Source organism: Callospermophilus lateralis, chromosome 9, assembly GCF_048772815.1.
Source record: "Callospermophilus lateralis isolate mCalLat2 chromosome 9, mCalLat2.hap1, whole genome shotgun sequence".
Taxonomy (NCBI): domain Eukaryota; kingdom Metazoa; phylum Chordata; class Mammalia; order Rodentia; family Sciuridae; genus Callospermophilus; species Callospermophilus lateralis.
Window position 1 is genome coordinate 32,665,042 of NC_135313.1, and position 23,282 is coordinate 32,688,323.

The 23,282-nt window shown below is 35.3% G+C and overlaps 1 protein-coding gene, 1 long non-coding RNA gene and 2 other non-coding genes across 7 annotated transcripts in view; 1 reads left to right on the forward strand and 3 right to left on the reverse strand.

The window, feature by feature from the left end:
* The first annotated feature begins 882 nt into the window (after positions 1-882).
* LOC143406818 (uncharacterized) lies at positions 883-13,370 on the forward strand. Of its 2 annotated transcripts, none has more exons than XR_013092302.1 (4): positions 883-1,028; positions 9,603-9,662; positions 11,352-11,433; positions 13,075-13,370. It is a non-coding gene; the product is annotated as an uncharacterized LOC143406818 (long non-coding RNA). The 2 variants fall into 2 exon arrangements; XR_013092301.1 differs by having other exon boundaries at positions 9,606-9,662.
* The window catches only part of Nop58 (NOP58 ribonucleoprotein), a 37,099-nt gene continuing 15,409 nt past the window's right edge, over positions 1,593-23,282 (reverse strand). For all 3 annotated transcript variants that reach the window (XM_076865700.2, XM_076865702.2, XM_076865701.2), the window contains 10 exons: positions 21,224-21,288; positions 20,225-20,359; positions 19,657-19,802; positions 18,803-18,929; positions 16,590-16,753; positions 14,708-14,842; positions 14,235-14,296; positions 11,908-12,041; positions 9,514-9,653; positions 1,593-8,951 (listed from right to left, as the gene is read on the reverse strand). In XM_076865700.2, coding sequence (XP_076721815.1) covers positions 8,901-8,951; positions 9,514-9,653; positions 11,908-12,041; positions 14,235-14,296; positions 14,708-14,842; positions 16,590-16,753; positions 18,803-18,929; positions 19,657-19,802; positions 20,225-20,359; positions 21,224-21,288 — 1,159 coding nt within the window. In that variant the 3' untranslated portion in view covers positions 1,593-8,900. The remainder of the gene's footprint in view (positions 8,952-9,513; positions 9,654-11,907; positions 12,042-14,234; positions 14,297-14,707; positions 14,843-16,589; positions 16,754-18,802; positions 18,930-19,656; positions 19,803-20,224; positions 20,360-21,223; positions 21,289-23,282) is intronic.
* LOC143407646 (small nucleolar RNA SNORD11) lies at positions 18,628-18,707 on the reverse strand. Its single transcript, XR_013092393.1, has one exon. It is a non-coding gene; the product is annotated as a small nucleolar RNA SNORD11 (small nucleolar RNA).
* LOC143407647 (small nucleolar RNA SNORD11B) lies at positions 19,521-19,604 on the reverse strand. Its single transcript, XR_013092394.1, has one exon. It is a non-coding gene; the product is annotated as a small nucleolar RNA SNORD11B (small nucleolar RNA).

Here is a 23,282-nt window from a genome sequence, read left to right on the forward strand (position 1 = left end):
GAGAAGAGTCTCTCTCTCTCTCTCTCTCTCTCTCTGCTTCCTGGTTTCATGTCCTGAGCTGCTTTCCACCATATGTTCAACCTCACCTTAGGCCCAGAGCAATGGAGTTGGCAGTTTATGTACTAAGATCTCTGAAACCATGAACTCCAAATATTACTTTTCCTCCTCAAAAACTGTTCTTATTAGGTCTTTTGGTCACAAAGACCAAGAAAAAAAAAAAAAAAAAAAAAACTGACTAAAACATACTCCCATTGACTTCTCCCCTGGAATCTTTAACTCTTGCATTTTCCTGTTTTCTAAGTAGAACAGAGATTGAATAATAATAGTACTTAAGTGTTCAGTTTATAAGGAACTTTAAGCTGTAGATGAACACAATATCTTTATTTACTTATTTTAAAATATTTTTTAGTTAGTTGTAGATGGACATACCTTTATTTTTACTTATTTTTTTATATGGTGCTGCGAATAAAAAAAAATTATTTTTTTATATGGTGTCTGCCTCACACAGGCTAGGCAAGCATGCTACCATTAAGCCACAATTCCAACCCTATAAGGAACTTTTGCATAAATGATCTGTTTCCTGGATAAACAGAAATTTATGTCTGCTTTACAGATAGGGAAATGAGAGGGCACAGGTTGACTTGTTTAAGGACACAAATTAATAGATGGTGAAATCAGTTCATGACAATAGCAAGGACATTCCATAGCGACTTTTGGTTTATGCAGCACTTTAACATGTACTATTTTCTTTGACCACTAGTGCAGGGCTCTTTCCTTTCTGACAGTCATCTTGTGGCCTCTCCATCATGCTTAGTTGGTTATTAGCTTGTTGCTGACCCAGCAGATTTTAAGATATAAATAGATGCACTTGTTGTCTGCTTGATTCTTTTCCTGGAGTCAGACACATTTAACCCTGCTAGGAACCAAGGCGTTCCCTTCTTGGCTCAGGTTAAAAAGGCAGCTTTATGAAGCCCCAAGAATGCACCTGATGGGCTCCCTTCTTTTTATGGCACAGAAAAGCTCTCCAGGTCAGTACCAAATTGCCAGAGCTCAGGGACAAGTTTGGGGTGGGAAGATGGAGTACAATGTATTGCTGCTGTATTTCCAGCTCTATTACCTGGTATGGCTCTCTTCTGCTTTCTAATTTTAAATGTGTAGTATCATGTGGCTAGAAGAGAGGGGAGAAGGATGGTTTCTTTTCCATAACACAACTTACACTTCATAGCGTTTGTCTGCCTTGCATAACTTCATAATTCTCATCTTTACTTGAGATCTCTATCTGCTGCTTCCCTGCTTTCCCCCTTCCTCAAGAAGGGACTTAAATGAGAACATGTCTTCTCATTAGGAGGGCTGGAGGTCTGAGGTTCATTCTGGGAACTCCCTATAGGCAGAAGCTGCTGCAATTTCTGTTCAAGTTCTCCCTGCTATCTAATGAGTGCCTGGCCCACAGTGAGTGTCCCAAATACTTGTTGGCCAAGAATGTCATAAAGACCTTGGAAGTTTTCAAAGAACTCAGAATTAAGGCAAAATAAATACCATGTTCTTGCTTTTTAAAATCAGATTTTATTATGATAATTTAAAGCATACAGGAAAAAATGAATACTATGAATTCCATATACCCAAATGCCACATATTTCAACAATTGTTTTCCATTTTTTGGGGGTACTGGGGATTAAACTTGGGGGCTCTCAACCCCTGAGCTACATCCTCAGCCCTATTTTTTATTTAGAGAAAGGGTCTCACTGAATTGCTTAGCGCCTTTCTTTTGCTGAGGCTGGTTTTGAACTCATGATCCTCCTATCTCAGCCTCCTGAGCCACTGGGAATACAGGTTGCTTACCATATTTGCTTCATCTATTTATATATTCATCAATTTTGCTAAACCACTAGAAAATACATGATTGACAACAACAGGGTATTTCTCTCCAACAGAATGCATCTTTAAAAGCTAAGGACATTCTCCCAATTGCCACAGTACCATTACCACATACAAAACAAGTTAACTAACTTCCTGAAATCAATCAACATGGTTCACATTAAAATTTCTCTGTCTCATGCTGGTGTTGTACCTCAGTGGTACAGCACTTGCCTAGCATGCATGAGGCACTGGGTCTGATCCCTAGCACCACATAAATTAAAAAAAATAAATAAAGATATCGTGTCTATCTATAACTTAAAAAATTTTAAAACAAATACAAAAATAACTTGCCTGTCTCCAAGTTTTTGTTTTTTGGAACCAGAATAAATAAAGTTTCACACATTGCATTTGACTCTGTCAAGTTCCTTTTTAATCCAAAGCAGGAGTCAGAAAATCTTTCCTGTAAAGGACCATATAAAGATTTTTGGCTTTATGAGCTACATTTCTTCATAAATACTAAATTCTGCTGTGGAAACACAAGCCAGACATATAGCTATAGATACTTCTGAAATGAATGGGCATGGCTATGTAGTATTAAAAATTTATTTGTAAAACTTTGCCTAGATTTGGACCTCAGATTGTACTTTGCCCACCTGATATAGAAAAGCCCCTCTTCCCCACATGTATTTCTTTTTAAATATTTTTTTTTCTTAATTTGAATTCAGGATGGGTGTGGTGGTGCAAACCTGTTAATCCCAGCTATTCAGGATGCGGAGGCAGTAAAATGGCAAGTTTGAGGCCAGCCTGGACAGTTTAGGAAGACAGTCTCAAAATAAAATTTAAAAAGGACTGAGGATGTAGTTCTGCAGTAGAGTACTTGCTTACCTTTTGTGAGATCCTGGGTTCAATCACCAATACCCCCCCCCAAAAAAATTATTATTATTACTTTTTTTCCTAAGCAATACATACACTAATAATGATATAATGAAACCAGTAGTCCTATATCCTCCACACCTTCCTTAATTCTCAAGAAGCAATCATAATGAAATTCTTTTGTAGCCTGTCCCCATTTCAATGTTACATATTCTGATCTGATTGCTTTCTGTGATTCCCATAGATGGGTTCAAATGTTCAATTAAATGTGTAAAAAATAAAAAATTATATTGGGGATTGGTCTCAGGGCTTCTCACAGACTGGAAAGCTCTGTACCACTGGGCTACATCTCCAAGGCCCTTATATTTTGAGATAGGTTCTCACTAGGTTGCCCAGGCTGGCCTCAAACTTGCAATCCTGCCTCACCCTCCCAAATTGCTGGAATTATGGGAATGTACCACCCCCATGCCCAGCCAACACTTTTTATAAGAGAAACTATTTTCTCCATATTGCTAAGAGAAAAGGACAAACCTAAAATCCTTGGAATATGCCAGCACACTGGGTAAAGTGTGGTGAAGGTCTCTTTCAGACAAAAATCTTCATTTGCAGCAATAGAGCTGTACTAGACAATCTGATTCCTTTGGCCTCTAAAATCTCCTATTCTCCTCTGCTGGTACTAACAGACACATCAAATTTTTGAGGAATTTATTGTCATTTTCCATTGTTTCATTTCTACTCGTAACTCTTAAGTATCGTGACATCTACATAATCAGGGGTTGTAGTGTTTATGAGCATTTGTTCACCTTTGGACACTTTTATAAGGGATGTCATCAAAGCTATGCTAATAATAGTGTGTCTTCCAACTCTGAAGGCTGCATTTTCTGCTATGATATAGGACTTGACATTGTAATGGCTGACTTGACCCATAGAACCTCAGGTGTACAGACACACTAGGCCAGTTCTTGGGAACTACATCCAAAGCTATTGCTTGGTGGCCTGCTAGGTCTTTGGGTTTGGTTTAAATCACAGAATAGAAAATACCAGCATTGGGATCCTCAGGCTCAATGAAAAAGCTCTGGTGACAGCTATTTCATCAACCTGTCTCTGCAAGGGTAGCCCACACAATTTATTTCTAGAATCAAACCATTTATTTTGAAATTATAGGATTCTCTTTAGGCTACTAAGAAAAATGTTCCAACATAGAGTTGCTTGCATTTTTCAGAATCACTAGCCACTGGCCTTAGAGGCAGAATGCCTTCAATATTCCCTACCCCATTGTTCCTAATGATTTAAATGGCATCAACCAAGTTCCTTAACATGTTATCAATTTCCTCATGTGTAAGCAGGCAAGATGATAGAATCTGTTAGAAAGGGTTTAGACTTAAGTTAATTAAAGGGCTTGAGTAATGCTGGATACAGAGTAGTAATCAATAAAATGTTAATTATCCTTTTAGGCTTATTACTTTAGATTTTCCAATTAAGTGATGGTGGACCAGAATTACAGCTTGTTAAAAGTAGTGCAGGATGTTCACTGCAGAAAACCAAAAAATCAGGGGCAGACACCTCCTAGTCATTGACTTACAGTCCCCAAAATTTTTTGGTACTTCAGCATTACTGTGTGTTGAAGGGATACCTTTTTCTAGTCACAAATTCCCTCTTTGGATTAGTAGTTAAGGCTGAGTGGGAGTGTATGAGCTTCACTATGATTTTCAATGTTGTACTGATAAAGTAGAATTTTCTTATCCATCTTAGACTACAGAATTTTAAGAGGACACTATCCAGGATAAAACCATTTGATTAAAATACCATTTTAAAACAAATGCTGCTGTGTCTAAAAGTGTGTAATGAGTAGGTGGGACAACTCTCTTTTTAAAAAGATAAGAGAGTTTCTGAAATAGTGGCTTTCTAATATTGTTGGTTGGACTGAAAATTACTGCTACGTTTTGAGCAAACTGTCACTATTTTACACTTATCTATTCCCTTTGTCACAATAATTTTACATCTAAAAAATTTGCAGTGCTGGACATGGAAGTTAGGCCTTAATGCGTGCTAGGCAAACACTGTACAACTGAACTACAACCCCAGCCCTATCCTATTTAAACACAAGCACATGATAAATGCACAAAAGGCATTCACTGAAGCTTTATGGCAACAAACAAAATCACAACAAAATCCCAAAACTAAACTTCAAAGTACTAAATAGTAGAGATGCTTGAATATTGTAAGTCAGCTTTTTTGATGCTGTGGCCAAAAGACCTGACAATAACAATTAGGAGGAAATGTTTATCTGGGGGCTCACGGTTTCAGAGGTCTCAATCCATAGATGGCTGACTCCACTCCTCAGGGCCCAGGTTAAGGCAGGACATCATGGCCAAAGAGTGTGGCAGAGGAAAGCAGCTGGGAACATCACATCAGAAAGCAGAGAGAGACTAAGCTCACAAAATATATACATCAAAGGCACAGCCCCAATGACCCACCTCCTTCAACTATACCTTACCCACTTAGTAACCACTCAGATAATCTCTGTGGGGGATTAATTCACTGATTGGGTTAAGGCTCTCATAACGCAATCATTGCATTGTCTCACATGTGCTTTTGGTGGACACCTAATATGTAAACCATAACTAATATGAAGTACCAGTCCTTGTTTATAAATCAACCAAAATAAGTCAAGGATATGCTTGGTCATTTACATTTGTGGGACTAGTCATAAGTTTATTATCTCACTAATGTTTCTTTCAAATGATTTTGCATTACATGTGAGCATTTTGCTGTTTGTTACGTGCTGTTTCAAATGAGCCCACAAATTTAAACAACTGGTTTTTCCTCATTTTATACAAAATGTACACAGAACACTCACAGAAACAGGAATTAAATTCAAAAACTAAATTCTGATAGACAAGAAACAATAATTCCAAATTTTCTCTAACTATGTAGGAAGAACATTAGTCAGATTGTGCCCTGTCCCAATGTGCTTCTGAACAATTGACAGCAAAACAGTTCAATTGAGGACTGATGGTGGTATCTTGGCCATAAAATTAGGTTCTAGTTTGGAGAACTGCAGAGCTAGGTAAGATAATGGAAAGAAATCCTCCTAGAAAAGATATTGTCTCTTAAACATCATGAGCTAGAATTTGTCAAAAATGAAAATTCTTGCCAGGTTTGGTGGTCCACACCTATGATCCCAGCTACTTGGGAGACTGAAGCAGGATGATCCAAGATTGAGACCAGTCTGGGCAACTTTGAGACCCTGTCTCAAAAAAAAAAAAAAAAAAAAAAGTCTGGGGTTGTAGTTCAATAGTAAGGCACATGATTAGCAAGTGTGAGGTCCTGAGTTCAAACCCTCCCCTACCAACATGTCCTCCGGGTATTTCTAATGCCTACCAAAGCTTTTAATACATTTCTAAAAAATTTTTCCTTAAAACCAACCCAAGCATCAAAATTATTAAATACTCCAGAAGATCTCCAGGAGAATCTGACATTTGCTTTAATAAATATTTTTGAACAAAAACTTACTGAAACCAGGAATGATAGGACACATCTATAATCCAGCCATTTCAGATGTGTGCCACCATGAGGCCAGCCTTAGCAATTTAGTGAGGCCCTAAGAAACCTTGTCTCAAAATAAAAAAGTAAACAGGGCTAGGGATATGGCCGAGTGGTTAAGGACACCTAGATTTAATCCCCAGTACCAAACAAAACAAAATCTACTATAAATTAGGATCTACAAGCACTTGTTCACCATGCACATAAAGCCCAGGGTTCAATACCCAGTGCTAGGAGGAAAAAAAAAGAAGAAAAAAAGTATCTATAATGCTGTTATACTTAAAAAATAGTTAACAAGTTTTGACTTTTGGTGATGAGTTGCCATAGGATAAAGCAGATTAAAAACCTTTAATAAATACTGGCTCAACCACCTATGCCCTTAATATTAAGTTAATGGGGGCTGGGGTTGTAGCTTAGTGGTAGAGTCCTTGCCTAGCACAGGTGAGGCACTAGTTTTGATCCTTAGCACCACATGAGAAAACAAATAAAAAATTCTTATTATTTTTATTTTTTTAAAAAAGTTCATGCTGTTCTCAAGGCATCTGCAGAAAAACCAGAAAGGGCATTCTTTAATCAGAATAACACATAAAATTAGTAATTTCTCCATAAGCCATATACTCATTAGTGAACATTAAAGCCTATTTTATGCCAGGAACAATTGCTGATAGTAAGTAGAGTTCTACTGAAGATGTCAAGTAACACAGAAGGAATTTCTTAACTCTTCACAAATACCTCACTCCTTTAAACAACCCAATTACAGATAAAGAAAAACAGGTTCTATGAGTTTAAATTATTTACCCTAGTACTTGGCTACTGTGTGCACCTTCAACTTACACTACCTGAGACCCTTGCTACAAATGCTGTTATGGGTGCTAACCTAGACTTGATTCAGATCAATGTAAGTTTGAGACACTTGTCCTTACTGCATGTCATTCTAAGTGGTAGAGTTGGGATAAAGGATGAGTCCAAGTCACAGGCTTCTTTTTCCGGTAGTGCTGGTTATTGCGCATGGCTTTGCGCATGCCAACCAAGTTCTCTACCACTGAGCCACATTCCTAGTCATAGAATAAATGTTTTAAGAAAGGATTATTTTATGTGGGTTCATAAAAAATAATTCAAATTTGCTAATCAAAATTAGGTATAGGTGGGTGCAGTGGCATGAGCCTATAGTCTCACCTAACACAGAAAGGCTGAAATTTAAGGATCATATGAGACAATCTTTAAGGCTTTCCTCAGGCCTGTAGAGAACTATTCAAAATCACTAGAAGCTTTTAGTTAGCATTCTCAGTCTAAACTTTTTTCAGATGTAAAAGCTTTTGAATATACCACTCTTGGTAGATCAATGAATTCCTTTCATGAAAGGTGTTAAAAACAGCCAGGTGTAGTGGCACATGCCTGTATTTCCAGCAGCTCAGGAGGCTGAGGCAGGAGGACATGAGTTCAAAGTCAGCCTCGGCAACTTAGCAAGATCCCAAGAAACTTAGTGAGATCATGTCTCTGAATAAAATATAAAAAGGACTGGGCTTGTGCCTCAGTGGTTGAGCACCCCTGGGTTCAATTCCTGGTACCAAAAACCATAAACAAAATAAAACAAAACAAACAAAAGCCTCATATAATCTGGGACACATTCTACTGGGTACTACAAAATGACATTGTTTTTTCAAAGCAAAATAACCACACTATTAAAGCCAACAGCAAACTAGGAATCTGAAGTAGGGTTATTGACTTGCTTGTGGTCACAAGAAAAGCAGAAATCAAAGCTAGAGTCTCTAGCTTCTTCCGTCTGCCAAATGCTTTTATTGAATCTTACTTCAGCATTATGACCACAGGATATAAAGAGGCAAGATATAATAGTTTGATAAACTTATGACTGTCATGATGATACAGAAAACAGGTTTCTGTTGGCATAATAAACACTATTTTAATAAGGTAAAGATCTTTCTCTAGCATTCTTTTGTAAGTTTATGCCTCATTTCTACTGACATTTTTTTCTCTCCAACTCTTTTCCAAGTGACATTGTTTTTCTTTTTGGTACTGAAAATTGAACCAGGGCATTTTAGTAAGTTACAAACAGTTTCTTCCTTTTTCTAGAAGAGACCCTGAAATAGTTTGCTCACCTAGATTAAAATCTGAACATGAAACAAATCTTTATTTAAATAAATACAGAGCGTGGGTGGGTAGGTGGGTTATGAAAAATAGTCCAAAAAAGTAATAATGAGGTACTTAAATCGGCCCATCTTACCATAATTACAGCCTTCCAAAAGACTGTTTCAAATTAAGCATACCATTAACAACTTTTCAACTATAATGATCAAAACAATAATCACCAGATGTCAAATAAAATATAGAAAAGACCAAAGACTCACTACTTAAATGTCAAGAGATCACAGACCTGCCTTAAAATACAAAGAAAATATTTTTATTTATATATCAAAGACTCTAACAAATGTTGACATAATAAGGTTAACAAGAGTTGACATAAAGACACAAGTGTGAAAAGCTAGAGATGATTAATCACTGTTTCATTCAACCTCTCCTTGATTATTTTAGAGAGCATCTCTGGCATACTCCCAACCGAATCTTAAGCATGATGTTTCCAGGTGCCAAAATTGTTTCCTTTTCCATTAGTCCTCAATGTCTTTCTTCTTCTTCTTCTTCTTCTTTTTTTCTGGACTCTGAAATAAGCAACAAGAATGCTTTTGAAAGAGCAATTGTATGCATGAGGAATAACTTTTCCTTATGAAATAGATCAATGTCCCTTAAACACAAATTTGGGAGTAAGATTAAAATATAAAAATGACCTTGGAGTGTGGCTCAGTGGCCCAGCACTTCCCTTATGGGCATAAGGCTCTGGATTCAAAGTAAATCATGTTTTCTTCCTTCCTCAAAGCAAACTTTTTTGTAGTAAGAAAGTAAATTTGGAAAATGGTCTTTAAAATGGGAACGGTGGCACATGCCTGCAATCCCAGCAGTTCGCAAAGCTGAGAGGCAGAATACCAAGTTCAAAGCCACCCTCGCAACTCTTCGAGGCCCAAAGCAACTTAGCAGGACCTTCTATCAAAGAAAACAAAATAAAAATATGGGCATTAATAATACAAATACAATAAGACAATTTTATTTACTCCCGTTTTTTAAAATGCTTACTCATTTCTGATAGAGAAGAGATTAAAATATGGAGACCCTGCCCACACTGAGACAGTACTGGTTAGTTAAAAATCAGGAATTGTTTAAACATACAGGAATTGCTGTGCTGGTACATGGCTCTTCCTCAGAAACTGGTTCTTCTTTAATGTGTTTCTTTTTATCCTTTTTCTTCTTCTTCTTAGTAGATGTCTCTTCTTCTACTAGAACTACTTCTTCTTCCTCCTCCTCTTCAACTGAATTGGGTAAGTACAAAGATCTAACAATTAACATTCAACCAGACCTCTCAATCCACCCAAAATTTTCTTGGTTTTTTTTTGGGTCATTCTGGTCAACTATTCAATATTTATATCCATCTTGTAATTGAAAATGTCCTTCAAGGACTACTTTTTCTAATGCCATAAACCTTATAAATGATACAGATACAGCTCAGAGATACATACTTCTCTCTTAATCATGCAGTTACATATAAAACTTAGGACTAAAACAAAGGCTATCAGATTACCAATGCCATTGTTTTGGCCAGGAGGCAATTACATTAGAAATGGTTAAGAGATGGGCTGGGGTTGTGGCTCAGTGGTAGAGTGCTTGCCTAGCATGCACGAGGCACTGGGTTCGATCCAATAAATAACAACACCAATAAATCTAAAATAAAGATATTGTGCTCACCTAAAACTTTTTTTTTAAAAAAAGAAAGAAATGGTTAAGAGATTGTGTGTTCTGGAGTCAGACTGTGTATATTCTATCCTATGACTCCTGAATACAAATACAGTTAAGACTTTATTTACATCCCCATCAATGAAAATCATTTTTTTAAATGCTTGCTCCTCTGTAAAACTCCTTATCTACATACATAAAATTTAAGGATATTAGCACATTCCTATAATCCCAGTGACTGGGAAGGCTGAGGAAGAGGATTGCAAATTTCAAAGCCAGCCACAGAAACTCAGGGAAAATATTGTAAATATTTCATTTAGGAAATAAAAAGGGGTGGATATAGCTCAGTGGTTAAGTGACCCTGGGTTCAATCCCTGGTACCAAAACAAATAAACAAACAAATAAATAAAAATGTTTACATTACTGGATTGTTACTGGAATTTAAAGCCTCTATTATGAATTTTATTTTAGGGGGAGAATGAAAATACAAAGCAAATAATAATATTATATACAATAGGAATTAGTATTAAGGATAAAAATAAAACAGGAAGGGGAATGTAGAAGGGCAATTACATATTGACATTAAGACAGAGTGGTCAGGCAAACATCAAGACAAGGAAATGAATGATGGTATATCTGAAAGGAATACTCCAAGGAGAAAGAAGAGAAAATGGTAAGATTCCAAATATCTGGCAAGGGGTATTTAAGAAACTTCAAATAGATCAATGTGGCCGGAATCATTAGCAAAGAATAGAAATTTAGAACACACCAGAAAACTAATGTGAAGTATGTATTACCTCTATGACCACTACATACTTTCAAAGTAGAACAGAGAAGATCTGATGCCAGAATAGATTTGGATTATAAGAAAAAAGTTGAAGTTTACAGCCAAAATAATAAATACTGCTACTTAAAGCATGGGAAAAATTGCAGGCAAAAGATTAGGAATACACAAAGATCCACTCACATTAATTTTGAAAAGCTTATCGTTAAAAAAAAATGGTGAGGTGGGGAGATAAAATTTAGAATTCAGTGATTCAAATTCTGGCAATGAGTTTAGGGATTTTCTTGATTTTTCAATAAGAAAACAAAAGGAATTTAAATAATTGCCTGTGTCCATTCTTGATGACAGTATGTTTTTGACAACTAAGCCATTTAGAAACCAAATTGAAGGGCTGGGGCAGTGGTACAGCACTTGCCTTGACTGTGAGGCACTGGGTTTGATCCTTAGTACCACATTAAAAATAAACAAAGATACTGTGTTTTACTCTTTCTAGACTGGCAAGAACTCAATAAACAGGTGCAACTAACAAATGGGGCACTGGTTTAATCAACTTCTTAAGACAGTTTGGTTGTCCGGTGAGTACTTATTAAATATCACTATAATAGCTACCTAGCAAGCAAATATTCCAATTTATTAACCAAATAACAAAGAAAACCACTGCTGTTAACAAGGCTACTTTCATTTAGTCATTTTCATGACTAAAAAATATCTTAATATCCAACTTAGAAATCACTTTATTCTTTTTTAAAAATTCTTAATTGCTAAAATAATGTACATACCAGAAACTAAGTATTTTGGTAAACCTAGTTAAACATATAATTGTATGTATTTGAAGTTATGTTCTCACATTCCTATGAAATCTGATGCCTTTAACAATCCCACTTACTCGCAGGGAACATAATGACATATTGAAACACCACTGGCTTTCACTCAATGGTAAAGGTAGATACTATTCCAAGATTCACAAAGTCTAATTTTTAAGTATAAGAATAATTACAAGAGTGTATCATCATAATAGCATAAGTGGCCTTTAAAATTCTTAAACCAACCTTTTACTTTAATCTTGGCTTTCTTGGATTTCTTTTCAGTTACTTCCCCCTCTTTGTCTACCTGTTCTATTTTGCGTTTTTTAGAACAGGTTGGAAGTGTGGAATCACCAGAGGGATCGTAAGTCTTCACTTCACTGAAAGAACAAAAGAATTTTAGAAAATCCCTACAAATATCTGTAACTAAAATTATTCAAGACAAAAGAGAATGTCACTAGATGATACACAAGCATAAAACATGGCTTTATTTTAGTGGATTTGATGTAGTTCATGAGGACTTAAGTTTTCCCAAAGGTAAAAAGCACTGCCAGGTGTGGTGGCACACACCTGTAACTTGGGAGGCTGAGACAGGAGGATCTCAAGTTCAAAGTCAGCCTCAGCAACAGCAATGTGTTAAACAACTCAGTGAGACCCTGTCTCTAAATAAAATACAACATAGGGCTGGGGATGTGGCTCAGTGGTTGAGTGTTCCAGAGTTCAATCCCCAGTACCCCAACTCGCCCCCTACAAATGGAGAAAACATCTCCACAATTAACAAAAAAGTAAAAACTGAATCCCATTTTGAGAAAGTTGTATAATTAAATGAAATAAAATAAAAACCAAAATTAATACAGATATCTTCATCACAATATCCCACAGGGCAAAGGAAAAAAAGGGGATAGATACAGAAAGATTGCTTAAAAGTTAGGCATGGTGGTTGCATGTTTGTAATCCCAGCTTTACGAGAGGGTAAGGCAAGAGAACTGTAAGTCTAAAATCTCCTAGGCAATTTAACTAGACCCTATTTAAAAAAAAAAAAAGAAAGAAGATCTGAGGGTATAGACCTGTGGTTGAAGGTCCCTAGGTTCAACCCCCAATATCCCACTCCCATAAAGACATGCAGCTATTATAAACAACTTAGAAATTTACAATTAAAATGTTAATGCCCACAATGCATGCATTTGGCTTTTTCAAAGTATATAGGAAAAAATTTTTGAACATGTATATTTTAATACCTGCATATATGAATAGATACATAATTATATATTGCTTTCTGTTTAATTATTACAGCATAACCTAGCATGTATGAGGCACTGGGTTCAATTCTTAGCACCACATATAAATAAATGGACAAAATAAAGGTTCATCAGCATCTAAAAATATATTTAAAATTTTTTTTTTTTTTTACAGATGAGACTGGGCTTGTGCCTTGTACATGTGAGGCCCTGGATTCGACCCTCAGCACCATATATAAATAAACTAGTTAATAAAAGTATTGTGTAGTCTACAACTAAAAATATCAAAATAAAAAATTCTTACAGAGCTAAAATAATCTTCAAAGTAGAATTAGGCTAATGACTGACTTGCAGCACTTTGAAGGATCTTGATACATAATGTCATAATGTTTTTCCAAAACAATTGTATCACTCTACTTCTATCACCACAACCTGATGAATATGGACCATTAAACCAAATGATAACCAAAGAACCCCTCTATACATAAATCTTGTTGACAGTGAGATCTGAGTATGTCATCATGCCTATGAACCATTTTTAGACTTCTATCTTTGACTTTCTTTTTAAGAGTTTCCTTTGTAGATTAATCCTAGATAAACTTTCTTTTTTATAAATAGCATAATTCATAGAGGAATTTTATATGAAAAATATTTAGTACTAATATCTGGAAGTTAGAAACTAGAAATTAGAAGTGATTAGAAAGTAGAAATGAGTTTGGCATGGAGACACACACCTAATCATAATGACTTAGGAGGCCGAGGCAGGAGGATTACAAATTTGAGGCCGACTGACAAATGTAGTTGGGTCCTAAGCGAGATCCTGTCTCAAGATAAAAAATATAAAGCACTGGGGATAAAAAAATAGAAATGAGTATAAAAAAACTAAATGAGAAGGAAAAAAAAAAAAGGATGTGTAACATGGTGACTACTGTCAAACAGCAGAGTAAATTTTAAGTGTCTTACCACAAAAAAAAGTAAGCTAATGCATGTTAGCTTAATTTAGCCATTTCACAATATACATACTTGGCAAAACAACACTTATACGATAAATGTATATAATTTTTTAATAGAAAGATTGGGGGCTAATTAGGTGCTTAAGTTTATAATTGAAAAACTGCTGTTGTAGTGAGGCATGTCTATAATCCCAGTTATGTGAATGGCTGAGGTAGATTGCAAAGTTGAGGAAAGCCTGGACCCTGGGCAACTTAGTGAAACCCTATATTAAAAAAAAAAAAAAAAAAAATAGGGGATGTAAGGGGGCCATGTATGTGCATGCTGTTGATAATTAACTTTTAAATAAACAATGTGTTCATCTATTCCCCTAAATATACTCACCTTTTGTGTTCATACTTTTCTGTTTTTGCTAACGCTTTTCCTGTTCCACTTATTTTTCTTATCTGAGAAGAAAAATGGAAATTACTAATGAAATTCCAAGCATAATATCTTTTTTTTTTTTTGTGGTGCTGAGGATTGATCCCAGGGCCTTGTGCATGCAAGACAAGCACTCTACAAACTGAGCTATATCCCCAGCCCCCAAGCATAATATCTGTATAATACGTTATGTCTAGAAAGTTCAGTGGACCAACAGTCAGCAATATCTGATAATTTTTCTTTACTCTGAACAGCATATCTTAATGACAAACATGATTCAATACATCAATTCTTGGTAAATAAGAGAAACTTAACAGCAGGTACAAAAAATATATTTCATAATAAAGTGGATCACAAAACAACAGTTTCATAAGACTATCATTGTTTATTAACAAATCACAGTAAACATTGTGCAATTGGTAGAATATGGTTCTTACCCCTCTATCCTCCAAGGTTCTCAATCTGGCCTCTAATTTAGCTCTATTCTCAACTCCCATTGCAGAACTGGAGTCTTCACCAAATGCATCATAACGTATAGCCAAAACGGTTTTGGCTGCTAGCATTCGAGAAATCTAATAGAAAACACGAAGTTAGAAGCAATCAAACTATATCCCAAGCTCAGATGTAAAATTCTTAGCAATTTATTCATGAGAAAAATTATACCAAATCAGCATATTACCATTCATTCTAGATTTTTTTTTTGAGGGGGTGGGGGTGCTGGGGACTCAAACCAAGGGCCTTATGCATGCTATGCAAGCAGTTGTATCACTGAACTACATCTGCTAGACCTCATTTTAAGATCAAAATCAAAAGTATTATAAGTCATACAACTCAAATCACCTACTGTATTTCTTCATCTTTGCTACAGTATAATGGCTTACTGGTTATACATCACTGTCAATACTGTGGTGGACAAAAACACGTTTTTAACAAATTTGTGTTTAAAATTATCTCAAACTAGCCAAGCATGGTGGCGCATGCCTGTAATTCTAGCAGCTAGGGAGGTTGAAGCAGGGGGATCACAAGTTAAAAGCCAGCTTCAGCAAAAGTGAGGTGTTAAGCAACTCGGTGAGACTCTGTATCTAAATAAAATACAAAACAGGGCTGGGGATGTGGTTCAGTGTTTGAATGCCCGAGTTCAATCCCCAGTACCAAAAATAACATAATATAAAATAAAGTAAACTCAAACTAATCTTCCAATATCTACCTTTAGTTCCACACAGTGATACTATTTCAATGCCTTAAGAGGTCCCCTAGAACAACTATATTCATTTCAATCATAACAGTCTTAACTATCGTGGGTACTTCTATAAATTGACATTGTTTCATTGAACACTTTATTTCCATTACTGTGCTCTTAAGTTTATAAAATTTTAGTTATTTCTGGGGCTGGGGATGTGGCTCAGGCAGTGGCGCACTTGCCTGGCATGTGCAGGGAGCTGGGTTCAATCCTCAGCACCACATAAACAAATAAAACAAAGATGTGTCCACTGAAACAATAAGTATTAAAAAAATTACCTCTCTAAAAAAGAAAAAAATTTTTTTAGTTATTTCTGTTAAATAGAAATTCTTAAACACTGAAAGTACTTAATTTTTTAAGTCTGTTTTCAATATCTGTAAAACAGGAAAGTACATACAATTATTACCATTATTATTATTTTGGCAGTGCTGGTGATTGAACCCAGCCAGGGGTGCTCTATACCACTAAGCTACATCCCGAACCCATATTTTAAATTTTGAGACAGGGTCTCTCTTAAGTTGCTGGCCTTGAACCTGGGATCCTCTTGACTCAGCCTCCTCAGTAGCTGGGATTACAGATGTGCGCCACCATGCCTGCCTATGTGCTATTAGTTTTAATAGTTGATAAATGCGGGGCTGGGGGTGTGGCTCAAGCGGTAGTGCACTCGCCTGGCATGCATGCGGTCCAGGTTTGATCCTCAGCACCACGTACAAATGAAGATGTTGTGTCCGCCAAAAACTAAAAAATTAATATTAAAATTCTCTCTCTCTCTCTCTAAAAAACAAGTTCATAAATGTTAGACTGGCTGTCTTGCAAAATCCTTTTGTGAATCACCCACAGGTGAATCCTAGAAAAAATAATAATAGTGAAAGAAAATGGCTACAGTTGGACCAATAACGATTGCTTCTAATCTTTTCTTTCAGTACACACAAAAGGTTTTAATTTAAACAAAATTAAATGATAAAGACAATAGAAAGACTGAATGTGCACTATAACAGGAGAAATGTGTTTTTAGAAATAAAAATAAATAGATAGAAGATAGATGGAAAAGGCCTAACTTCAGAAAAGTTGTAACTCACCTTCCCTTTGTGTTTGGGACTTGACTGGCCCACAAGTGAAGCATGATAAATAAGACCATATTTAGGGGTATCCCGTCTAGATTTAAGGGCTCTGAAGAGTGCCTTTTCAGCTCCAAGAATCTGAACTGTAGAAGCTGCATGCTTAGCCAAATTCAAAAGAGAACCTACCAAAAATAAATAGTAGTCACTAATAAAGCACTACCAGATATGTACATTCCATGTATTAAATAAAAGACATAGCTTATTATAGCTAGAGTTATAAATTAAAAAATCCTCAAATGATGCAAAATTATGTAATCTTGTATAAATTCCCTGAAAATTCTAATGCTTCATTTGACTCTGAGGCAGAGATTTGTGATGTCCATGACAAAGTGAAGATTAAGCTTAACTTATTTGCCTGAGATGGTATTTCTACTGTATATTCATTAGCATTCCCCAAATGATTCATATATAAACACAAGTGTTTACACACATCAATCTATCCCCCATTTCCTGAGATCATGGACATCAAATATTCCATTATTCTAGATATGTAGTAGGTAGTATCAACTATATGAATATCTCACTAGTATTAACTGAAAAAATATTCTCACTTCATTTAACTTTATTTCAGATAAGGATTAGGAAGCAATATGCCTGGAACTAAACTAAGTTGCTTTCTTGGATATGTTGCAAAGAATATTTTCTATCAAAAAACAAAACAAGGGCTGAGTACACAGCTTAGTAGTATTAATGCTTGCAGAGCATACCAAGTACCACAAAAACAAAACACTACACACCCAATGTTAATGTTAGGAGCTCAATTACTGAAGACATGTTTAAAGTGCAAAAAACTCATATTTCTGTTAATCTCTGTATGCATGTGTTACCACCATAAGTTTAGATGCATCTATAAAACTGGGTGAAGCCAAGGAAACCAGGCTAGATGATTGTGATCCTGCAGTGAAGGGTACTTGAATGGAATATTATGTCTCATTAAAGATGTAGCTAAGAGAGTTATTCCAGTTTAAACACTTTGATGTAGATAATTAATAAGAACTATGATGGATTATAACAATGTCTCTAATAGGATAAAAATAAATTGGGGGCTGGGGTTGTGGCTCAGTGATAAAGCGCTTGCCTAACATGTGTGAGGCACTGGGTTCGATTCTCACCACCGCATATAAAAAAATAAATAAAGGTCAATGACTAAAAATATATTAAAAAAAAATAAACTGGTACTTCAACTATACTAAAAGTATTCAATTATACAGTGATTTTTGTTTTAGCATATCACCCTTACAATTTTACCACATACACATTAAGTTTATTATAAATTGATTCTTCAAAACACTTTGAAAGTCAAATACATGAAAATAGCATATTCAACAATGAAATTCACATATAATCTGTCAAGAATACATATTGCCTGAACTATATTCATCTTGGTCTGATGTGGGTTTTTGTTTGTTTTGTGGTACTGGGAACTAAACCCAGGGCCTTGTGCATGTTAGGTTGATGTGCTACCACTGAGCCATATCTCCCGAACTCTTGACTTTTTCTTTCCACATCTTTTTTATTGGTGCATTACATTTATATAAAATTATGAAATTTTTATATGTTTGTACATATACGAAACATTAACAATATAATTTGGCCAATATTACTCCCCAGAACTTCCCCCCCTCCCTCCTTCCATTCTACCCTATTCCCTTTCCACTACTAATCTCCTTTTGATTTTCATACTCTTAACTCATGACTTTCTTTTTCTTTTCTTGGGCAGTAGTGAGGACTGAATCCACAGTCACTACTACCAGGCTATATCCCCAGCCCTTTTTAACTTAATTTTTGAGACAAGTTCCTGCTAAATTGCCCAAGCTGGCCTTGAGCTTATAATCTGCAGCCTCAGTCTATTGAGTAGCTGGGATTACAGGAGTGTATCACTGTGCCTAGATTCATAAATTCTTAATATTATGAAAAATGATAACTAATTATATTCTTCTACAATTATCTGATTTTTCTGATTAACCAGAGCAAACGTCTGAGAAAAGAACCACAAGAATCTCAGAAGAGGTAGTGACTAAAGATGCCTTCATTATCCAAAAGGAAATCCAGCAAACAAAAATCATCATTGAACACTTGTGGCTGTTACTTTTTTTAATAGTTGTAAAGATCAAAACCCAGAAAAAATGACTTTAAATACTCGTGTTTACAAATTACATTAAAACAGTCACCTGCATGAGCAATAAGCCGTGCTCCAACTAATTCTCCAACCATAACTGTAACATTGGGTGCAATGGCCATCATTCGATTTTGTAGATATTCATAGAGCTGAGTCCTATATTCCGAGATTTCAATAACCTAACAAAAGGAATAAAATGAGTAAGTAATAAAGACCTATCAGTAAAAACAGTGTCAAATTTACATGACTAAAACACTCAAGTCCAACAGCTTAGGCAAACTGGCATGTGCCTCTAGTCTAATTACTCAGGAGACCACAGCAGGAAGGTCATATAAGGTTAGGAGCTTGAAACTAGTGTGGATTATATACTGAGACCCTAATTTCGAATTAAAAAGGTCTGGATTCCTGAATTATTAAAAAACTGCTTGACCTTAGGTAAATTTACTTTTAAGACTGGTTTTCTATAAAATCACTTCTGTAAGTCTTTAATTAAACAAATGTATGTAAACCACTTACAGTATAGCTTCTGGAAAAAAAAAAGTTTGTCAATACTATTCTAATAGTTTTCAAAAAATTCCATCAGCTACACATTCGTGTCATCTGTAAATTTTTTGTATATAACTATCAAATTTGGGGCAAAAAACTGTCATGGGCTATAAACACAAACTACGATAACTCAAGCCATATTTCTTGTGCCTCTTAATAAATCTGCTAGTAGTACAAATTACTTCATTCCACTATGTACTTCCCCCTTCTAAGTATACCAAATAAGATGGCATCAGATGAGGTAGTGACTGAACACCCTCATGTTTTTATCAGGTGAACAATAACTGTAAAAATCATCATTGCCATCAGAAAATTATTATAAAGCTGGAAACAGCTGGATTCACTATGGATACAATTTACCTGGGTACAAAGATGCAGGATGTTGCAAATATCTTCTTCAGAAACCTCTGTTCCCATAGATATTTCTGCTGCTGCTTTCACTTCAGCTTCAACTTCTTCTGGCAGGAATTCAGATAGTGTGGCAGAAGCATAGTTCCTCCTATCACCTACAGAATGTTTGCAGAGGATGAGGGAGAATCACTCTAGCAAAAATTTAGTACAGGACTAATGTCAATTTTATATGGAAGATGGGGCCATTAATTCTGAAAATGTTAATGAGACAAGCAATTTGCACAGTACAGAATATAACATCAACAATATAGACAGCTATATTACTGTAAATACTAGATAGTTAATATACTATAGGATGCTCTCAGTCTACAATTGCCTCTATTATTAATTAGCTTACCATACATAAGAAGCTACTTAAAGAAAAACTCAGAGAACCATTTTTTCTGTTGTATAGGTCATCAAAATAAAAATTGATTTTAACTCTGAAATCTAACAGATTAAGTTACTAAAATTTGTTTTGACATGCAACCAAATTTAGTTATTTTTCAATGTCTTTAAGGATATACAAATTACTCACCAACTTTCTGTAAACACTTGCAGTATGTCAAATTATCTGAAATAATTTTTCCTAATTCAGGAAAATGCCAGCCATACCACTCTCTACATCGCATAATGTAGTTGTTTAGTTCTTTATCCAAGTCATCTAACAAGGCTGTAGTAGATAAAAATGAGGACAAAAAAAAAAAAAGTTTATTACAGTACAATATATGTATCATAAAATTCACATTTAACCATTTTCAAAATTACAATCCAGTAGCATTAAGTACACTCTCATATTTACATTCCATTCCCAGAACATTTTCATTATATGGAACTGAAAATTCCATAGCCATTAAAACATAACTGCCTATTATGATCTCCCCAAGCCCCTACTAACATCTATACTACTTTGTCTCCATGAATTTGTCTATTCTAGAACTTCATAAGAAGAATCAGTATTATTTCCCTTTTACATTTATTTCAAGGTTTATCCACATTGTAAAATGTATCTGATGTGACCTTCCATTTTAAGTATACAGACGTTTTATTTATCCATTCATCTGTTAATAGATATTTTGTTTTTCTCCATCTTTGGCAACTGTAAATAATATTGCTGTAAACATGGGTATAACAATACAGGAGACTAACCCGAGTCACTAATTTCAATTCTCTTGGGTATGTATAAAGGAATAGAATTACTATAGGAATTTTAAAGATTCAAAGAGCTATGATAACGTTACTAAAAACCGTTCTCCGTGGAGAATAACACATTATTTAAAAGCTAAGTGAAAAAGGCAATTACATAGATCCTACCCCATTTTTCACATTAATAGAAGAAAACACATCAATTTACATTTTAATACTGTGATTCATGTTATCCTATACTAATCAAATTATGGGTAATTTCCTTCTTTACTATTTTTGCGATCTATCGACTCAGTAATAGCTTAACTCCTTTCTCAACAAATAGCTTCCATAGTAACAAAAACATGAAGAACAGAGAAACAGATCAGACCTTGCCATGTACTATACTTACAAATCGCCTGAACAATCATTGTATCCACTTTATCAGCACTAAATTTTAATCTGTATCGAGACAAGCTGAGGAGGAGAGAGAAAATGGCAAATTAGTAAAGCATTTAAAATTAACATTTTAGGTGTGCTGGAGCATGCCTGTAATCTAGTGACTTAGGAAGCTGAGGTAGGAGGATCAAGGCCAGCCTGGGAAACTTAGCAAGATCCTGTCTCAAATAAAAATAAAAAGGGTTGGGGATACAGCTGGGTGGTAGAGTATCCTTGTGTTCAATTCCTAGTACTGGTGAGAAAAATTAACATCTTTCTTTAAAAAAAATGTTTAAATTCTAATTTGTTATATATGATAGCAGAATGTAATACAATTCATATTACACATAAAGCACAATTTTTCATATCTCTGGTTGTATACAAAGTATAGTCACACCATTCATGTCTTCATACATGCACTTAGGGTAAAAGATGGTGGAATGAGAAAAATTAACATCTTAAATTCATATCCAAATCTCTGTCTTCAGTTATACTGTTTTCAGTTTTTCTAAGTAGGAAACCAAGTTAAATATAAATGCACTTATGAAATATCACAAAGCTCACATTTGCTACAACCTGCACTTCTACAACACGAATTAGTTTATATGTGAATAACAAACAAAATAATGCTGTGTAGAGGTAAAAGTCATATTGGCTCATATGATTTTTTTTGGTAGCACATCAAGGCTTTATATCACTTCTTTCAAGAAATATTCTAGGGCTGGGGTTGTAACTAAGTAGTGGAGTATGTGACTATGTGTGAGGCACTGGGTTCAATTCTCAGCACTGCGGATAAATAAATAAAAAGGTCCACTGACAACTAAAAAAATTTATGAAAATAAATATTCTAGTCTCTTAACATCTAAAAACAAAGCTATAGAACAATTTCTTAATCTTGGCAATACTGGCTGGGGATGGTGGTGCATGTCTGTAATTCCAGGAGGCTCAAATAGGAGGATCAGGAGTTGAAAGCCAGCTTCAGCAACTTAGTGAGACACTTGCAACTCAATGAGATCCTGTCTCTAAATAAAATATAAAAAAGGGCTGGTGATGTCCCTCAGTGATTAACACCAAGTTCAATTCCCAGTATAAAAAGAAAAAAAAAATCTTGGCAAAACTGACAATAATTATTACTTATAGGAGGGTGCCAAGCTATGCTTTGTAGGACATTTTCAGCATCCCTGATATTTACCAATTAGATGGTGGCATACTCTATTACAGCATCAGTTGCGATAACTAAAAATATCTCTAGATAGTCAAATAACTCAAGGGAACATCTAATTGTCCTTAAGAGAACCACTGGTATACACATTGTTGTTTAATCCTATATTAGGGTAATGATTCAGTTTCAATACTTATTCTTTGAACTCGGGACCTCAAAAATGCTAGACTAGTCCTATGCTCACCTCTTAAAATTTGTATTAGAGACTACTGTTTATTGTAGTAATTCTTTCTTTGCACTACTGGGGATTGAACAGAGCTGTTATCTACCACTGAGTTACATCCCCAGCCCTATTTTGTATTTTAGTTAGAGACAGGATCTCACTAAGTTGCATAGCACCTCACTTTTGCTTAGGCTGGCTTTTAACTTTCGATCCTCCTGCCTCAGCCTCCCAAGCAGCTGGAATTATAAGTGTGCATCACCATGCCCAGCATGTAGTATTTATTTAATGTAAACTTAACATGACTTTTTAATTGTGCTATACCACATATAGAAAGAATCATTTTTCAAAATATATTGTTGTTGTTCAAGAACCTTTATTTATTCATTTATGTGTAGTGCTAAGAATCAAACCCAGTGCCTCACACACTAGGCAAGCTCTCTACCACTGAGCTACAAACTTAGCTCATAGAATCATTTTTGATAGTGTTAATTATACAGTGCATAGGTTTTAAGTATTCTACCTATAATCTCTTACTTTCTTCACAAACTATTTTTAGTACACCAGAATATCAAGCTTTTTGTGAACACAGCACAGCAGCAATGTGCACAATAATGAACCTCTCATTAAACATGGGAGAGTTAAGATGCC